Source organism: Typopeltis vanoorti, chromosome 6 (assembly GCF_054136105.1).
Source record: "Typopeltis vanoorti isolate ZY-2024b chromosome 6, IOZ_Tvanoo_1.0, whole genome shotgun sequence".
Lineage (NCBI taxonomy): Eukaryota > Metazoa > Arthropoda > Arachnida > Uropygi > Thelyphonidae > Typopeltis > Typopeltis vanoorti.
The window spans coordinates 91128278-91149643 of record NC_143554.1 but is presented as its reverse complement, the minus strand read 5'-3'; the positions used below and the strand labels follow the sequence as shown (position 1 = coordinate 91149643).

General features: G+C 37.1%; 1 protein-coding gene across 2 annotated transcripts in view; it reads right to left on the bottom strand.

Annotated features, from left to right (window-relative positions):
- LOC150105701 (medium-chain acyl-CoA ligase ACSF2, mitochondrial-like) overlaps positions 1–21366 on the bottom strand; it is a 398514-nt gene that overhangs the window by 304840 nt on the left and 72308 nt on the right. For both annotated transcript variants that reach the window (XM_090394306.1, XM_090394307.1), the window contains exons 2-3: positions 14283–14460; positions 4108–4236 (exon numbers count right to left, since the gene is read on the bottom strand). In XM_090394306.1, coding sequence (XP_090250432.1) covers positions 4108–4236; positions 14283–14460 — 307 coding nt within the window. The remainder of the gene's footprint in view (positions 1–4107; positions 4237–14282; positions 14461–21366) is intronic.

The following is a 21366-nucleotide window of genomic DNA, read 5'->3' as shown; positions in this document are numbered from 1 at the left end:
AGTTTAAGGAGTGGTACAATAGACTTTCTGTTGTCTAGAGCAGACCTCTCATGATGAGTTATGAATCCATGGTAGTCAGAAAAATAATAACTGGCAGTTGATTCAAGGTTGATATATTACCTTCAACCCACACAACACAGTAATTTTTATTACAGATAACAGTTTGGCAACACATTTTATGGTTTAATAGCAAGAAGACAACTCTAGGAATGAATTAAATAAAAATTTAATAACTTCAATACTTTCCCTTGCCACAGAAACAAAGTTTTTAGATTTTATCAGGGATAAAATCTAAAAACTTTAAGGTGCACATAAACAACATAAAAAAACAAGTGAAAATTATTACAAGAGATACCCCCCCACCCCCCATGGACACTGGCAGACAACCTTGGCTGATGGGTAGGAGGGCCAAAGATCATAGTTTCCCATATTGTGGGATATTCCATACAATCATATTTATTGAGGATGGGTTGGGTTGACTTTTAAGATCCACTGTTGATTCTTAGACCTACCCAAACTCACAGCAGGTGCAACTCACCCTATGCTTTCAGTCTAACTCTTTCACATGTTTTTTCAGTTGTAGTAAAGTTCCAATAGACTAAAAGGAGGGGAAAATACTTCCACTATGCAGACTCCAAGAAAGCAGCAGCAATACCAAAGTCTAGGGACTTGGGTATTATTGTGAACAAAGACTTAAGTTTAGAGGACATATTGCAAAGGTTGCAAAAACATCTCAAATTACATGGTTGTCGAAAAACACACATTAACAAGGACTAGAGTTATTGTTCCACTTTATAAGGCATTAATAAGGATTATCTGGATTATTGAACACGGATCTGGTCACCTGGATTTCTTGGTGATGAAGAAGTAGTTGAAAGGATCCAGAGGTGAGTTACAAAGTTTATAGGATGATCAGTATATCAAAGAGTGGTGGTTAAGGTTTTTGGAGAAATTGATAAAAATTAGAATTCAGGACTAAGTGGACAGAAATATGATACTTTAAAAGGGGCAGCTTGGTTTTGTGAAGGATAGGTCTTGCCTTAGTTTATTATAGGAAGTAAGGAGTTGAATAAAAGAAATCCTTACTTGGTGATACTGCTGGACTTTGCAAAGGCATTTGACAGGATTCCATATGGAACTTTGTTGCATAAATTTGAGCAAATGGATCTGAACCTGATGATTTGAATTAGAGGGTGGTGATGGACAAATATCAATGAGTGGTTTACCTCAGGGCTCAGTATCTAGTCCCCTGTTGTTTAATTTGTACATTAATGATACTGGAAATAATTTGAAAGGAAATATCCATGAGTTTGTTAATGATGCAAAACTTGGAAGAGTGATAGTCATTTCAAATGATGTAGATATATTGCAGGATAACTTAAATAGGCTGGTGGTATTGACTAAGGTAAATGGATGTCAGTTTAACATGGTTAAGTGTAAGTTGATGCACTTCAGGAGGATGAGATCACATGGCGTGTACTATATTAATAGAACCGAACTACAAGCTACAAGAACCGAAGTTGATGAGGCTAGGAACTTGGGTATTATTGTGAACAAAGAACTTAAGTTTAGAGGACATATTGCAAAGGTTGCAAAAACATCTCATCAAATTACACGGTTGTCGAAGAACACACTGACAAGGACTAGAGTTATGGTTCCACTTTATAAGGCATTAATAAAGATTATCTGAATTATTGAACACAGATCTGGTCACCTGGATTTCTTGGTTCTTGGTGATGAAGAAGTAGTTGAAAGATCCAGATGTGAGTTACAAAGTTAGTTGCAAGTCTGTTGAATGTTTCCTATGAGGAAAGATTGAAGATCTGTGGACTTCAAAAACTAGCTCATAGACGTATGAGAGGAGATATGATAGAAGCATTTAAGTTACTGAACGAGTTTATATGATGATACTGATGACTTTTTTCTGAACAGTGCAGGAAGGGGGAGAACAAGAGATCATCCCTGGAGATTGTGCAAGAGTGCGGTTAACAAGGATGTTAGGACTATATATATATATATATATATATATATATATATATATTTTTTTTTTTTTTTTTGGAGGGTAGTGAATGTGTAAAATGCATTGAGGAGGTGGTTGAATTTAGGAACTGTGTGAATAATGGTTAGTGTGTCAATATAGAATCTCTTATAATGAGTCTTCTGACGGCATGGAGACACTGTTATAATAATAATAATCCTCTCATAATCATTCTGTCTTCTACTCCACATACTGAAAGAACTCTCTAGGATTTGATTTGGCTTGAGTGGCTAGTTTCTCTCCATACCACACTTCTGCTATCCTTAGCAACTGAGATACCTCCTGTCCTGCTTTTTGCACTCCTCGTGTAACTGATTATTACTTTTTTTTGTCTTGTGTTGCCTCCATAAAACCTTCTTTTACTAGATTGCATGCATGCTTAATCTCTTCACTCGTTTTCATTTTATTCTTACCTTATTTAGCCTTTTCTCCTCTGGTATACACTCAGACAAAGCTGCTCTTGCATACTCTGTTAAATTTCTAAACAGCATCTTCTCCTTTATCCTTCTCTTTCCATGCTATAGCTCTCATCTGCCACCTAAGTTTTTCATAATCACTGGCCTTGTATTTCTTCTTCACAGAAGTTCTCACATGACTGATGGCAATTCAAGTAATCACCTCATGGTCACTCTCTGGAAGATTAAATACTCAGAAAGAAATTTAGAAACCCCATTTACAATCACATTCTCTGATGATATCATCAGATCTAAGGGTCTCAGACCTTGTATTACCTCTGTTACATATTGATAAGATAGATGTCCCTCAACAAATGAAGAAATTCACTCTCCATTTTCTTGATGCTATTGTACTCCTTCCAATCAATATTGCCATAATTAAAATTACTTATAATGATCACCCTTTTCTTTCTCACTAAGCCAATTTACATGTACATTTCTGTCTCCACCCTTCACTTTCCCTGGCCTATAGCAACATATCTTACTAAATATCTCATCCTATAAACCAACTCACCCAATACTGCTTCAAAAATCATTGCCAATATTTTCTCTTTGTATCTCCAACTTGTGTGTACTTAATTCCCCTGCTCACCAGCAGCATTCTCCCTCACTTCATGCACTTCCTATTTGCACTAAGAATATCATACCCCTTCATTTCTATTCCCATCTGGATTCAATTCCAAACTATCTTTGAGTGAACAAACTCAATTAATGCAATGATTTCATATCCCTTATTTGTAATACTTCTACCATTCATAAATAAGCACAGCAATTCATTTCTTAGTCTATAACCAGCCTTACCTATTTCCCCCCATTCTCATCTGTGCCTGCTCCTGCCTAATCTTTATAACTCTTCCCAATATATCTCCATAGATTCAACTCCTCCCATCCAGTTCCTATGCTAACCAGCTACATATATGCATTCATTACTGCTTCCAGAATCCACTTTCCTTACATTTTTGCTAGCCCACCTAAACTATCCTTCCTATTTCCTGTACAGCCTGCATTCCTATTCTCACATTCTCATCTCTCACATACTCTCCTCTCTATTCAGAAATGCTTCAAGTCTTAGCTGTTCCACTCTCTCTCGCTCCCTGACATTGCTTCTGATATCATCTGATCCCCTGTTCACATTACTCCTTACACTTTTTCTCCTGTCAATGTTAGAAATAGGAACAGCATCATTTTATTCAAATTGGAAAAAGCTTACTGAGAAGATTTATTAAACACTTTTTACATCTATTTTGCTTTCTGCTTTCCATTTCCCCTTCTCTTATTATCGTTCCCGTATGACCATTTCAAACCATTTATTTCCTGAGGCCTCATCTAACAGTCCACAGTTTGCATGAATGAGGTTGTAATATTTCTGTGCAAGAAAGATTTGTAAAATGGGTTAGTGTTCTAAGCAAAAAATTACAATATTACTAACTCACTTGAAGTTGCCATTTGGTAAACATCTGCATTCTGTTTAAACTTTAAGTGTTAAACAATTTTGTTTCAAAATATATGTTAGAATGCCTAGAAATTCTAGGTGTATACCACTAGTTTAACAATATATGAAGTGACTTTTATGAATGTTAAAAAAAATGTGCTTAAATATATCATTTGCCTTACCATAACCATTCCTGCTTTTGCAAGAGCATACTGCACTACTATCCATTCATAACAATTAGGACTCCAAATAGCAATTGTACTTCTTGGTTTCAAACCTAATGCCAAAAGTCCAGTTGCAAGTTTATCCACCTAAGAATTAATTTGTAAATTATAGTAACATATATAATGAGAGTAAAAAAAAAAAAAAAGTTTTACACTATCTCTAAATTACATCAATGCAATCTAAATGAATAGGATAACTTTTTGGTCTTATTTTTCAGTACTCATTTATTACAGTACACTCATTTACTCATTTATTATAGCAATTCTCTATTTTATGATTTTCACATTTACAATGGCTTCTAAAACTTCAATATTTTTGTTTAATATATAAGCTTGGAACACCAAAATTTTATTTGCTGAACTTAAATTTAGTAAGTAAAAATTTTCACTTCACACCTTTTACTGAGTGCTAACCTGCGGTATTATTCAATTATTGAAACAGTGCTGATAACTGCTTAGATAATTAAAATTTCAGTTTTTAGTTGGCAAATGATTTTCATCACCTGTGTAAGACCATCATCATCATGATTATTCGAAACTGAAGTGGTTTCAAAAACACCATGTTTTCACTCAAGTCTAGACATGATTTACAGATTATCATTATAATCATCAAACCTCCAAAGAGTCAAATATTCATCATGTAAAGAACCCAATTCCTTAAACACATTCAATGTTTCTCACCATTTATTCTAGCTGCCTTCCATGCAAAAAAAATACCTCACTCAGTTGCTCACTATTCTTATACAGCTTTCATCCTCTTGCTCTACACCTGTCTTCCTTCCTTTTATGAAAAATTTACTCCACATTATTCTGAAAATTGATAACATGCTGGCAATGTTGACTTTGTTTTTCTTGTATATATATATATATACATATACAGGGTGTTCGGGATAAATTTGACATATTTATAATTAATTATATTTTTCCGTAAGTTACATGTATTAACACACACTTCTCTTCATTTAAAAGTTTGGACCCTTCTTCATTCATATACAAGATGTCAGAAAGGATGGATAGCTGGAACCCACCTGAATCATGGAAGAGAATAACTTGTATCATGATGATTCGTGCCCGCCATCAAAATAAGGATATTACGACTGCTGCCCAATGCTCCCTGAATACAGTAAAAACAATCAGGCATGAACTAGAGACTTGCAATGGTGACTACGAGGATGTAGCAAGAAGAAAGATCCCTAGCAGACGATCTGATTGCGTTCGTACAGCAGAATTCCTCGCAAATCTGCAGGAACAGGTGTTGAAGAACCCTGGCATTGGAATTCGGGCTTTGTTCGTGGAGTTGCTAACTGTAGTCAAGCCCTGGATAACAAGGGTAGCCAATGGTAGGCCGTATGTATGGCAGCAGGATTCGGCCCCTTGCCACACCTCTGGGAAAAGTCAAAAATGGTTGTCTGAAAATTTCTACGACTTCACCAGTCCAAATGTTTGGCCTCCAAACTCCCCAGACCTTAACCCCATGGATTATTTTGTATGGGGCGCAGTTGAAAAAGACACCAATCGCACTTCCAGTAATACAAAAGCCCAGTTAATGGATAAAATTAAAACAGTTTTTGCGGCCCTTCCCAGGGAGACTGTAGCATCAGCTTGTTCGAGGTTCCGAAGCAGAATTGAAGCTGTGATCGATGCTAATGGTGGTTATTTTGAGTAAATCTTGTTGATAGTATTGTAATTAACTCTGCCTGTAATGTTTTTTTGTCAATTCATTAAATTTAATAGATACAAAGAAGATTTTCTTTTTCCTTACGAAACTGTCAAATTTATCCCGAACACCCTGTATATATACATACACACACATACACTATCTGATCAAAAGTTATCTGGACTGGACACCCCCTCTGTAATTCATAAACTGAAGTCTAGATGTTGCTATGACCTCACTTACTAGTATAAAAGGAGGCACTGAGCTGTGTGTTGTTCAGTGATAAGAAGTACAAGCAGAATGGGTAGATCAAGGGAGCTCAGTGACTTCAAACATGGACTAGTTATTGGTTGCCACATCAGTAAGAAATCTGTCAGAGAGACATTTCATCCCTCCTCAAGTTGTCCAAGTCAACAGTTGGTGAAATGGAAACGTGAAGGCACAACCACAACAAAACATGGTCGGGTGACTGCTTTTAATGACAGACAGGGACTGTCAAGTGTTGAAGAAGGTGGTTCATGGAAATCGCCGGACACTGAGTGAAACAATCACCTGGGAGTTCAGCAGTGCTACTAACTGTCCAGCCAGCACCATGACTGTGCATAGAGAGTTGAGAGGAATGGGGTTCCATGGTCAAGCAGCTGCCCATAAACCAAACATTTCTTCTGTGAACACTAAGCACCATCTGCAGTGGTGTAAAGAGCGATGTCACTGAACTGGACAGTGGACAACTGGAAACATGTGATTTGGAGTTATGAATTACGTTTTACCATGTGGCAGTCCAATGGGAGGGTCTGGGTGTGGCAAATGCCTGGAGAACAATTCCTGCAAGCATGTGTAGTGCCAACAGTGAAATTTGGAGGAGGTGGCATTACAGTGTGGGTGTGTTTTTCATGGAATGGACTTGGTCCTCTTGTAACACTACACGGAAATCTAAATGCGGAAGGGAATGACATTTTGACCAATTGTGTACTGTCTACGGTAGCAGATCAATTTGGTGATGACTATTGTCTGTATCAACATGACAATGGTACTTGCCATAAAGCAAGGTCTGTGAGGAAATGGTTTGTGGACAATAATGTTCCAGAAATGGACTGGCGGCCCAGAGCCCTGACCTAAATCCCATAGCACACCTTTGGGATGAATTAGAATGCTGATTTCACTCCAGACCTCAACAACCTTGCTTTGGTTACAGCTCTTCAGGAAGAATGGGCTGCCATTCCTCCAGAGACATTCTGACACCTAGTAGAAAGTCTCCCAGGCAGAGTTAGAGCTATCATAGAAGCAAAGGGTAGACCCCCCCATCCCGTATTAATGTCCACTAATGGAATGTGTGTGTGTGTCACAGGGAAAGTCTGATTACAGTTTTGAGTAGATATCTGGATACTTTTGATCAGATAGTGTATATATATATCATTCAAACCTACAGTCTACCTAAAAGTATCAGAGATACTGAGTTATGAACACTTCAAGAATAGCATGTTGTCAAGATTTCTGAAATATGTATATGTATATATATATATATATATATATATATATATATGGGTCATGGAGATGATTATTAAAGCTTGAGTCATTGGATATGAGGTTTCTCAAATGAAGAAGAGGACTGGAATGTATTGTCATCCAGCAAAATATGGACAGGTTTTGAAATTAGTATAAAAAGGTCACTGATGTACAGGAAAAAAAAATATGCATGAAAGCACAGAGCCCTGAGGTATCTCAGCATTAAAAGACTTATGTCAATGCTGGGATACACTGGGTCTCTGTGCTTTTACCACAGAGTTTCAGTCCACTATGACATACAATAAAAGACCAGAGAATAAAGTGGAAATTGAATTGCAAGAGCAGGATGAGACCAAAGAAGTAGCTTAGCAAGAAGGTCTCTATGCCAGACTAGATCATATGCCTTGGAAATATCAAGAGCAACCACGTGAATTTTCCCAAACTTTCCTATGGTTTGTGTTCAAAGGTGGATAGGTTAGCCAGATCTGTCATAGACAGAGACTGGTTGATCCATATTTGTGATAACTAATTGATGAGCCCCAAGACAGTAAAAAATAATGATTTGTTAATTACCATCTTCATTATTTTCGAAGTAGTGAGGTGCATGTTGAACAGAAACAATTCTCCCTCTCTTCCTAAAAAATTACTGTCAAGGTCAATAAAATTATGAAATCAAAAATGGAACAATTCAACCTCTTTTCCAGTTTTAAAAATAATTCAAAATAATTAATTTAAAAAAATAATAATAAAATAAATCAGAGAATCTGATCTAATTCTCTGATTTATAGATAATATACTAAAGAGCTCCAGAAAAGATGTGTTATTCTGCATAATAATTGGCGATAGTGCTTGAATTTTAGTATATGGTGATTCATTTGTGATAATTTAGTGAGTCTATGTGATTACTGGGAAATTGTCTGACTTTATTAACTGAAATTTTAAATCGTGCCATCGTTGAACAGAACATAATGGCAGTACTCGCCAGATCAACCTCATAGGCATCAACGGTGTGACTAGCAGTACAAAAATCAAATGCCATTAATGACGTAAATTATTCAAATATTGTTCAATGTCATGAGTGTAATGTATGCATGGTGGAATATGAAGGATGTGTATGTGGAAAGGCTGACCAGGAGATGAGATAAGGTATGGGTTTGTAGAAAGTTTGATATTTTGTTAGTCTACGAGTTAACAAATGAAAAACAGACTAAGAAAAAAAGTTAGTGTAAATGAAAGTAATGGAAATGGAACAAAATCTAGTGAGACTGAGGAGTGAAACAATGCAAGAATGAAGCAGCAAAAGTAAATCATGAGGGAGTGAAATGAAGTATGACTGAAGAAGGAAGGTGTGGCAGAATTTGAAGTAGCGAGACTATAGAAGCAACAGAGAGTGAAACTGCAGGAATGCAAGATTTGAGGAACAAGTTATTCGAAATAAAAAGTGAAATATGGGAAGTGATATTAGATGTTTAGTGAAAACAAATGAAAGTGTGCAAAAGAATAAAACAAAAAAGGGTAAGAGGTGATGAATGATTCAAGAGTAGCAGTGTACGAAGATTCTATTGCTAGAGGATTGGTTAATGAGAGAGCCCATAAGGCCTGCTATCCAGGAGGAAGAATGAACAAGTTAATTCATGCTTTGGACATGAGAAGGAAACAAGCAAGAGAATTAGCAGTGGTTATGGAGACAAATGATTTGTGGACATAAGGTGAATGTAAGAGCAAATATCAGGAAATTATTGAGGAGAGTGAAAGACAACAGTATAGTGAGAAAGGTTATATGTTGCTGAGGTATGACAATACTGAGTTGAGACTGAGAGCTAGAATCATGAATGGTATGCCAGCAGAAATGTGCGAGGAGAAAGGAGTACAATTTGTTTATGTATAGCATACATTTGAGGGAAGAATAGAATTATACAGATGTGAGATTTGCATTTGAATAGTTTTGGCATAAACTGGAAGCAAGTGATCAGAAGTATGAGATAAAACAAAAGAATAGGAGAGTGGTATTGAAGAGGCTGAAGTACTTGGCAATGGAAATGGTTGTATGCGAGATGAAAAGAGAATGGGAATACAAATGGAAGAGGGGAAACAGGTGGGAGCCCAGGTGGACAGGGAGAATGGCATAGGGAGATTGGATGTTGGAAGTAGTAGTGAATCTATGTATGGGGATGATCAGCATAGACTGCAGGAATGCAAGATTTGAGGAACAAGTTATTCGAAATAAAAAGTGAAATATGGGAAGTGATATTAGATGTTTAGTGAAAACAAATGAAAGTGTGCAAAAGAATAAAACAAAAAAGGGTAAGAGGTGATGAATGATTCAAGAGTAGCAGTGTACGAAGATTCTATTGCTAGAGGATTGGTTAATGAGAGAGCCCATAAGGCCTGCTATCCAGGAGGAAGAATGAACAAGTTAATTCATGCTTTGGACATGAGAAGGAAACAAGCAAGAGAATTAGCAGTGGTTATGGAGACAAATGATTTGTGGACATAAGGTGAATGTAAGAGCAAATATCAGGAAATTATTGAGGAGAGTGAAAGACAACAGTATAGTGAGAAAGGTTATATGTTGCTGAGGTATGACAATACTGAGTTGAGACTGAGAGCTAGAATCATGAATGGTATGCCAGCAGAAATGTGCGAGGAGAAAGGAGTACAATTTGTTTATGTATAGCATACATTTGAGGGAAGAATAGAATTATACAGATGTGAGATTTGCATTTGAATAGTTTTGGCGTAAACTGGAAGCAAGTGATCAGAAGTATGAGATAAAACAAAAGAATAGGAGAGTGGTATTGAAGAGGCTGAAGTACTTGGCAATGGAAATGGTTGTATGCGAGATGAAAAGAGAATGGGAATACAAATGGAAGAGGGGAAACAGGTGGGAGCCCAGGTGGACAGGGAGAATGGCATAGGGAGATTGGATGTTGGAAGTAGTAGTGAATCTATGTATGGGGATGATCAGCATAGAAATGGAATAGATTGCAATGTCAGTGGGGTAGTTGAGACTGAGCAGACATATATGGCAAGCAATGATAAAGGTAATTAGGCAAAGCCAGGTGTGGGAGGGAAATCACAACCAACAAGTTGCTTGGGTAGGATTGGTAATAGACTTAAAAGTAAACTTCTGTGTTTTTTACAAATGCCAAGAATATCAGAAAGGGTATAGATTGGAATGAGAGATAGCATTTGGGAGGGAAATGAATTTTTTGAGTTCTAGAGAGAGAGACAACTATCTCAGACATGAGGGCAAACGAGCATCAAGAGTTTTAGATCTGATCATTTCATCAGAGAATGTCATTGTAAGTGGGGTTTCACACTTCCCTCCAGTTGGTGAGAGCGATCACTTCATGATCGATCATGAAGTGATCACCTAGTTTCTGGCTAGCCATATGCAGACTGAACCATATAAGGAAAGGATATATGTGAAAGTAAAAGTTAGGTGAGTGTGACAAGCTTAGGAGAAAGCCTTGGAGCTACAGCATGAAATGAGAAGCTGAGCAGTAAGGAAATAAATACTGCTTGGGAACTGACAAAGAAATACATAAACAGCATCAATGAGTGAATGTATTCCAAAGGCCAAAATCCTGACTACGTTAGCTGTAAAACGGATGAATGATGGGACTGTGTATGAAATCTGGAAGAAGAAGAAGAAGACACTTTGGGTCAGCACACTGTAATAATCAGTTGGACGAAGAGTATAAAGAGCAAGCCAGGAGAGTGACTCAGTTAATGATGACAAAAATGCCGCATGAGCAGAATTTAGCAAATCAGCTAAAGAAAAACCCCAGAGAGTTCTTTAGATATGCAACTAGTAGAAGCAGACTAATTATGGTAAGATGATGCTAATGGATGAAAATGGTAGAATGGTAATTACTACAGAAGACATTGCTGAAGTATTCAGTGATCATTTATAACAGTGCTTCATTCTCATCAGGGTGAAATCGTGAGAAACCCAAGTGTAGAGGACATAGAAGAGGATGGTTTAATTGTGAGTGAGCAGGAGCTATATGAGGAAATAAATAAACTTGATGTCAATAATGCAGTGGCATTTGATGACATATCACCAAGTGTCTTAAGGGAATGTTCCAGGGAATTGGCAGCAGCATTGGCATGTCTGTTTAATAAGAGTCTTACAATGGCAGGTTCCAAGAGAGTGGAAAGAAAGTAAAATTGTTCCACTGCATAAAGGCTGTGGCTACAAATTATAGGCCAATCTGTATATCTGGAGTTGTGGTGAAGGTAGCCAATCTGTATATCTGAAGTTGTGGTGAAGGTACTGCAGAGATTGGTAGATCTAAGATACAGAACTGGGTTGAGAGCAGCAGAATTCTCTGTGGCTGTCAGCATGGATTTGTTAAAGGGAGATCTTTTTTACTAACTTACTTATGCACTATAAAGGTGACGACAAATGTCTTAGATAAAGGTGTTAAATAAATTAAAATGGATGGAATTAGATAACAGACTTCTGAGTTGGATCAGTGACTGGCTGTCAAATAGGTATCAGAAAAATGTAAATGTTGCAGTATCCTGAAAGAGGAGTCATTAGTGATGCTGCAGGGGTCTGTATTGAGACCATTGTTAGTCAATTTGTATATTAATGATATTGGGATGGGTTTAACTAGTGATATGAAAATGATGCAAAATTGTGGAGAGTAATGCCAGAGACAAGCAGATGTTATGGCCTTACAAGAGGATTTGAATAAATTGCATGAATGAGCAGGTAAGTGGAACTATCAGTTCAATATGGTAAGCAACAATGTAATGCAAAATATGCACTTGTTGGGGAAACTTTAAAGGAGTTAGAGAAGATGAGAGATCTGGGAGTGGTGGTGAACAAGGACCTGAAGTTCAGAGGCCAGACTGCACGAACTGAGAAGACGTCACATCAGATAAGTGAGAAAAGGGTTTTTTGCATGGAGAGTGGAATGCAGTGCCTGACTGTGTCATGAATGAAGCCACATTAAATCATTTTAAGACATGGTTGGATGAGCTTTGTGTGTGTGTGTGTGTGTGTGTGTGTGTGTGTGTGTGTGTGTGTGTGTGTGTGTGTGTCCCCACAATGAGTCTCAGACTCTATGGAGGTCAGATGATAACAATAATAATATATTGAAATGGAATTTAAGTCTAAATGTAATCTTCCAATAGCAGATTTTGTGAAAATTATCTGGTCAAGAAAATGTCTGTGGATACATCATCATCATCAAATTCCTGCCATGTACCCTCAAGGGGTGTACAGGATATGATAGTACTACATGAAAAAAATTACATCATTACTAACTTCCTATCTACAATTTTCCTCCAAATCAGTCTGTTACTTGTCAAGACTCCAACATTATCAGATCTTATATTTCTATCGTCTAAGGCACTTTGTACCGTATCAATCCACCTATATCTTGATCTTCCTATGGGTCGCTGAGAACACTTGTTTTGCTAATCTTTCCTCGCCCATTCTGTTTAGGTAACCATACCACCTGAGATTAGCTCTGCTAACACATTCCTGGATGCAGACAATGTCAAGTTCTTTCCTAATATCCTCGTTTTTAATATGATATTGCCATTGATGGCATCTGTTCACGCCTATAATCTTTCTCAGGACGCTCATATCTGCAGTCTCTAGTCTTTGGTCAAGTGTTTTACTTCTGACCCAGCTCTCAGATCCATAAGTTAAAACTGGTTTGAACGCTGTCTTGTATACAGCTAATTTAGTGTACCGACTAATTTCTCTCTTATTCACATGACAAAAATAAAATTGTCTATGGATAGTTGCTTTTTAAATCTGAGATCAATTTCCAAAGTTTCCACATGTTTTGAAGATTTATGATTATTTCTTCTATTTATTGAAATTAATTGCTTTTTACTCTATATTTGAAAACAATATAACTCTGCTGATAACAGAAAATTAAGCATTATAAAAAAATTTCTTAAAATAAATCATCAGTATGCATCTTACTTACATCTTACATAAATCTCATTAATTTACTTACTTTCATAAATCTCATTAATGAAGATTTGGATGGAGATATTCAGTTGTTTGCAGATGATGCAAAGTTGGGACAAACCATGAAGAGTAGAGAAGATGCTGTGATGTTGTGGCCTTACAAGAAGACTTGAATAAATTAAGTGATTGGGCACAGGAATCGGGATGCGAGTTCAATGTTGCAAAATGTAAGTTTTTAAAATTTGGAAAACAAAAATGGGATGCAGAATTTATGCTTGGTTAGGATATATTGTCAGAGGAGGAGGAAATAAGAGATCTTGGGGTGATATTGGATAAGGATCTGAAACTTAGGGGAGACACATAGCCAAAATTGTGAAGACAACACAAAAGCTTCTGGGAATGATGCAGAGGATACTGACTTGTAGAAGTAGGGAGATTCTTGTTCAAGTGTATAAAGCTTTGATTAGGCCACACATAGAATAATTGATTTGGTCACCTGGTTTTCAGAAGGATGAAGAGATGTTGGAGAGGGTCCAGAGATGACTCACTGACTAAGATAGTTTCTAACCTCTGGAATGAGGTTAGAAACTTTCTAACCTCGGGTATGAGGAAAGATTGAGAAGATGCAACTTGCAGAGTCTGGTGGACAGGAGGAGGAGGGAGATGTGAGAGAGAGCTACAAGTTATTAAGGGGTTGTTATAGGATCAATGCTGGAGAGGTTCTACAGAAAATAGTGAGAGATCAGAGGAGAACCAGAGGTCATCCTTGGAAGCTGTATAAGGAGGGTGTGAACAGGGGAGTGAGAAGCAGGTTTTTTTGCATGCAGAGTTGTAAATGATTGGAATGTCTTGTCTGAGAGTCTGGTGTCTGCACAGAATTTGAGTGTGTTAAAGCAGGGTATGATGAGCTGTGTGTTTGATAAAAGGACCTCCTAGATGAGTCTTTGACTCCATGGGGGTCTTGGGTAATAATAATAATTAACACACACTTTATCAAAACTCATATTTGTATCATTATTTACTTACATCATTTTTTAATTGACTGAAAGTTTTTTTAATTTCTTGATGACATGTAATAATGGCAGTTGAGTCGCCTTCAGTATTAGCTGCTTCCTCAAGAATCTGGCTCACTGTCATTCCTTGCAAGGCAAACGGACTTTGTCCATAGTTGTAGCTCAGTTTTTGACTAGCAGTAGAAGTGTGACTGTAACAAAATTACAGTTAAGCATGAGAACAAGATTTATCATTATCATTGATAAACTTTAACACAGTGCCTGTGTAGACTAATTGAAATATCCATAATGCTAGAATAGCAAATGAATTACCTTAGAGGTTCCATTCAGTCACCCTGTTGAGGAACTTTATTTTCCAGCTGGTTTCGAATTAGCCAATCTCTGACACAGATGAGGAAAGTTTTATGAAGGAACTAAGATTTTTTTACCCTTACAATTTAAACAACTCTGAAACATATTATTATTATTATCATCATCATCCAAAGACTCTACTGGAGTCAGAGGCTCATCTAAGAGGTCTCTTTTGTCATATACACGGCTCATTATACTGTTCCTTAAACACATTGAAATTCTCTGTAGATGCCAAGCTCTCACGCAATGCATTCCGATCATTCACAACTAACGCTCCATGGCAAAAAAACCTGCTTCTCACTCCCCTGCTCACACCCTCCTTTTATAACTTCTAGGGATGACTTGTTTTCTCCCAATCTCCCACCATTTTATGAACAACCTCTTCAACATCAATCCTATAACAACCCCTTACTAACTACTTTGTTTCTTTCATATCACCCTTCTTTCTCCTATTCACTAGACTCTGCAAATTGCATCATCTCAACGTTTCTTCATATTCAACATTTCAGAGATCAGAAACTATTTTGGTCAATCACCTCTCACCTTCTCTTCATTCTTTTAAAAACCAGGTGACCAAATCTGTACACAGTAGCCTAATCACAGCATTACAGAATGGATCCAAAACCTCTTATTTCTACAAGTCGATGTCCTCTAAATTTCAGATCCTTATCCACCATCAACACCAAGATATTTTATTTCCTCCACCTTCAACAATATATCCCCACCAAGAGTAAATTCTACATCCCCCCCCCCCCATCCTTTGTTTCCCAAATCTAAAATCCATACATTTTGCAACATTGAACTGGTATCCCCCACTCCTTTCCACATTCACTCAGTATATTCAAGTCTTCTTGTAAGGCCACAACATCTGCTCTACTTCTCATAATTCATCCCAACTTTGCATCATCTGCAAACAACTGAATATCCCCATTCAAATCTTACCCAATATCATTAACATACAGGTTAAACAGCAGTGGCCCTAAAACAGATCCCTGATACACACCACTAGTGACTTTCCTCTTCCAGGATATTGATCCCCATACGCAACTTGCTGATGCCTATCAGATAGCCAGTCTCCGATCCAATGCACTAATCTAATATCCAACCCCATCCGCTCTAGTTTGACTATTAACTTATCGTGCAATCTTCTTCTTCTTCCTAACATGAATTTTAGGCCAGGTGGCCTGTTCTGGTCTCATGACATCTGATTCTTGGACTTCCGATTCTTCTTTTTCCACTTATTTTATATTTGTATAATATTTTCAGTAGTCTGCTGTTGTCCATTCTATTTAAATGTTCTATCCATTTTTGTTTGTACTGTCTTATGTAGTAATTAATTGGTTTTATATTCAGGGATTGTAAAATTTCTTCATTTGTTTTATGGTCCCACTTGGTATATCCAGATGTTTTTTTGAGAAATTTCATTTCTGATGTTTGAATTAGTTTTTCATCTTTCCTTTTTATGATCCATGTTTTGCTTTTGTATAGTAGATATGGTTTTGACAAGACATATAATCTGATTCTAGTGTGTTTTTGTACTAGGAATGGCTTAAATATATTATTTATTATACCATTTACTTATCGTACAGTAATCTATTAAAAGTCTTTGCAAAATCTAAGTATACTACTGTGTATCCCTCTCGTCTGTCTAATGAAGCTGTCACCTTATTGTAATAAGTAGGTAGATTACTAAATGATGACCTCCCCGTTAGAAAACCAATGCTGTCCATCAAAGATAATACCACTGTACCACTTCATAAAGGAGGTAACAGAATTCAATCCTCAAATTACAGTCCAAATTGTGTGTCATGTTATGGTTAAAGTGTTGGAAAGACTTTAACCATAACAGCTGAAACGCAAATTGGCCTATAATTTGAGGCTTCAATTCTGTTATCTCCTTTATGAAGTGGTACAACCTTTGGAACTTGACCCAATGTAAAAACTCATATTAAATAAATATGTCAAGGGAGATGTCAACTCCCTGGCATATTCCTTCAAAATATAAGGAGTGATGACAATCCCTGGAAGTTATGAAAGGAAACGGTGAGCAAAAGGGTGAGGAGTGGTTTCTTTGCATGGAGGGTGGATGAACCGTGGAATGCATTGCCTGATAGAGTGGTGAGAGCGAGAACAGTCAATGAGTTTAAGGAGTGATATGATAGACTTTGTGTTTCTTAGGAAGGACCTCCCACGATGAGTCTTTTGACTCCATGGAGGCCTGAATAATAATAATATGCAGTGATATATCATTAAGTCCACAGCCTTATTAATAACAAGTTTGCTAAATTCTCCATATACCTTTTCCTCACTCACAGTCAGTCTCATCCTCCTCATTCACTACTCTCAAACTCTCCATGAAGTCACATTTAAAGACGAAAGACATTTATTAACTGCTTATTAACTATTTCAACTATATTCTCTGCAGTAGTTGTCCTTATACTGTTTTCTCCAATCATTTCCATCCTACCATAATCATTCTTATTTTTGCTGGCTACATATCAAAAGAACTCCATGGGATACTTTTTGGCTTCATTGGCTAACTTCTGCTCATACTGAACTTTTGCTACCCTTACCAACCGAGTTACCCTCCTTGCCTGTTCTTTATATTCCTTGTGGAATTGATCATTACACTACTCTTATGTTGCCACTATAATACTTTTTTCTATGTATTGCATGCTTAATATCTTCACTCATCCAATTCCATTTTAACCTTCTGAATACATTTAGACATTGCTTCTACTTGATAGTTCTTGAACATTACCCAAGGTTCATTAACCTCCTTTTCAGCCAACTCCTCATTCCATGCTGCACTTGCAAGCTATCTCCTGAGTTTCTCATAATCACCAGTCTTGTAGTTCCACATATACCTTTCCTCACAGAGGTCATTACACTGCTGGCAACCACCTAGATAATTACTTCGTGGTCACTCTCGCCAAATGGAGGGAGATTCAACACCTTATTTATAATAACATCCTCTGATGAGATGATCAAATCCAAGACCCTCAATCAATGTGCACCCTCTGTTACATACTGCCTGAGGTAGTTGTCCCTCAGGAAACTCATTTTCTTTACTTCCAGTTGAAATTTCTTCATCCCAATCTATATTGCCATAATTAAAATCACCCATAATGATCACCCTTTTCCCATTTGCTTGGCTGATTTGCTTTCATATTTCCTGGTCACTACTTCTGCATTACAGTCTATAGCAACATCCAACAAAGTATTTCATTCTATTCACCTCTATCTTGCATCATACTACCTCAAAACTATTACTACTATCCCCCCCCTTGCATATGAACATAACCTGTTTTTTTGTTTTTTTTTATCATCAATAGCACTCTACCTCCCTTTTTTTTTATCTTTTCTATCTTCACAAAATACATCACACTCTTCTATCTCTATTCTTGTCAGGATGTCATCCTCATTCAACCATGTCTCACTTGTGCCAACAATTTTTGGGTGAACAAACTCAATCATTACAACCATTTCATTTCACCTGTTTCCAATACTTCTGGCATTCACATATACAAACATAACAGCTCATTCTTGGATCTATAACAAGTTTCACTTATACCACTTATTAGATGTGACTTCTCCATACTTTCTTTGAGTCATTTCTTTTTCTACTTACTCTCCCAGAACCCTCTACAAATCCAACTATTTACCCTACATCCCAGGTCATCTCCTTCCCTTTTTGTCCACATACACGTCCTCTTGGAGCATCAAACTTCCTCACGCTGTGTTTCCCTGTCCATCTGAGTATCCCCATTTCCCTGTTTTTCTTGCACACTTGTTCTGTCATTCTCAACTCATTCTATCCACTTCTTCATTCATAAGTACCACTTCAATCTCTCCTTCCTTATTCTCATGCTCTTTTACATTGCTTCTTACTTGCACAGATTCATTCTTTGCACTCATTACTCTCCCTTACAGCAGCAGTCTCTCCAAATGACTCACACCTAAAACTATTCAAATGCAGTCCATCACTTTTATGCAGTTCAATTTTTCCTTCAAACTCATTTCACACATTAACAAACTGCACTCCTTTCTCTTACATATTTCTGCTAACTTCTTCACCAACTCAGCTTTCAAATAGGCGATTAACTTTTAATGCACCCATAATTAATTCCTGCTAAAGCAAATCAAAAACTCATATTCAAATGACACACACACACACCTTCAACTTCACAGTCAACAGACACACATGCTTTATTCATCATCAGCTTTATTAACATATAATATTATACTAGTCAGAATTAGAAACACAAGTTGTGGAAGTTGTCTACGGTATTCTCAAGTCAATTTCATTTAGCCAAATAAGTTAAAACAAAGAGTGACTCCTACTCCTTTTTGATAATAAAAAGAACATAAAAAATTTATTTCGTTTAAATTTTAAATGTCATAAGAGATGCCATAAAAAAAACCTGAATAATACATGTACAGTACTAACTCAATGGGAAAGCGCTGTACAGAATGCACAATATGGTACAGCCACTCCTTTAAGTTCTGTAACATCCATAAATTTGTGGATACAAAAAAGCATGATAAAAATACATTTCTGATTAGTGTCAATTACATATACACATCTTTTTCAGACTGTTCTCCTTGAGTTGGATAAAAAATAATTCTTATTTTCGCTCATGCAATCTTGTGTTGTATGCTATTTCTATCTATCCATTCTTGTATTTTGCTCTTGAGCTACTTCTCCAATACCTTGACATAAGAGATGCCATAAAAAAAACCTGAATAATACCTGTACAGTACTAACTCAATGGGAAAGTGCTGTACAGAATGCACAATGTGGTACAGCCACTCCTTTAAGTTCTGTAACATCCATAAATTTGTGGATACAAAAAAGCATGATAAAAAAACATTTCTGATTAGTGTCAATTACATACAGGGTGTTCGGGATAAATTTGACATATTTATAATTAATTATATTTTTCCGTAAGTTACATGTATTAACACACACTTCTCTTCATTTAAAAGTTTGGACCCTTCTTCATTCATATACAAGATGTCAGAAAGGATGGATAGCTGGAACCCACCTGAATCATGGAAGAGAATAACTTGTATCATGATGATTCGTGCCCGCCATCAAAATAAGGATATTACGACTGCTGCCCAATGCTCCCTGAATACAGTAAAAACAATCAGGCATGAACTAGAGACTTGCAATGGTGACTACGAGGATGTAGCAAGAAGAAAGATCCCTAGCAGACGATCTGATTGCGTTCGTACAGCAGAATTCCTCGCAAATCTGCAGGAACAGGTGTTGAAGAACCCTGGCATTGGAATTCGGGCTTTGTTCGTGGAGCTGCTAACTGTAGTCAAGCCCTGGATAACAAGGGTAGCCAATGGTAGGCCATATGTATGGCAGCAGGATTCGGCCCCTTGCCACACCTCTGGGAAAAGTCAAAAATGGTTGTCTGAAAATTTCTACGACTTCACCAGTCCAAATGTTTGGCCTCCAAACTCCCCAGACCTTAACCCCATGGATTATTTTGTATGGGGCGCAGTTGAAAAAGACACCAATCGCACTTCCAGTAATACAAAAGCCCAGTTAATGGATAAAATTAAAACAGTTTTTGCGGCCCTTCCCAGGGAGACTGTAGCATCAGCTTGTTCGAGGTTCCGAAGCAGAATTGAAGCTGTGATCGATGCTAATGGTGGTTATTTTGAGTAAATCTTGTTGATAGTATTGTAATTAACTCTGCCTGTAATGTTTTTTTGTCAATTCATTAAATTTAATAGATACAAAGAAGATTTTCTTTTTCCTTACGAAACTGTCAAATTTATCCCGAACACCCTGTATAAACATCTTTTTCAGACTGTTCTCCTAGAGTTGGATAAAAAATAACTCTTATTTTTGCTCATGCAATCTTGTTGGTTGTATGCTATTTCTGTCTATCCATTCTTGTATTTTGCTCTTGAGCTACTTCTCCAATACCTTGATTCTAGTAGCAAGGCTTATACGTTGGTCATACATAACTGGTAATTAGTTTACGGAATTAACAACGAAATTAAATATACTTTATAAAAGTATATTAATTAAAGGTAACTTTAATAAATAACTTCTATATTTCGGCAACGTCACGTTGCCATCTTCAGGAACATAAAGATAAGGTATATGCACGCAGGCACTAACAAAAGCAAATGAGGAAGAAAGCAAGAAACTAATATTGTTCCTAAAGTCCTAATGGTGCCCTCTGGTGGGCTAATTTGGTTGACTTGGCAGTTGGGCTGAAGTTCTCAAAATGTAAGTCTCCCAAATTTCGGGTAGTTTCATGTACCCAAATTTGTTGAGGTTAGGAACGTTTTTTAGAACTGCTGAAGATTCCCTGAATAATCTTTCATATTTAAACTTGCTGCAGTGTATTATTTTTGTTTTCTTCCAATGAATTCAATGGTGGGTATCTAAGGCATGGTCTGCCAGAACGGCTGTACTGGTGAAACCTAATGTAGTCTTTGTGTTCTGAAATCCTGATATTTGTTGTTCTCCCTGTTTGGCCAAAGTAGGACAATTTGCAGCTGCAAGGGACCTGATATACACCAGGTAGGTCTAGGGGAAGTGGTTGGTCTTTGGTAGAGCAAATAAGGGATGCCAACTTTCTATATGGTCTGTAACAAGAAGTAAGGTCATATTTTCTGAGGATATTGGTTATTTTCTCAGAGGTGCCCTGGATGTAGGGGATGGTGATAGATTTGGTGTAATCTTTATTGTGGAGGGGGGGGGGGGGTTGTGG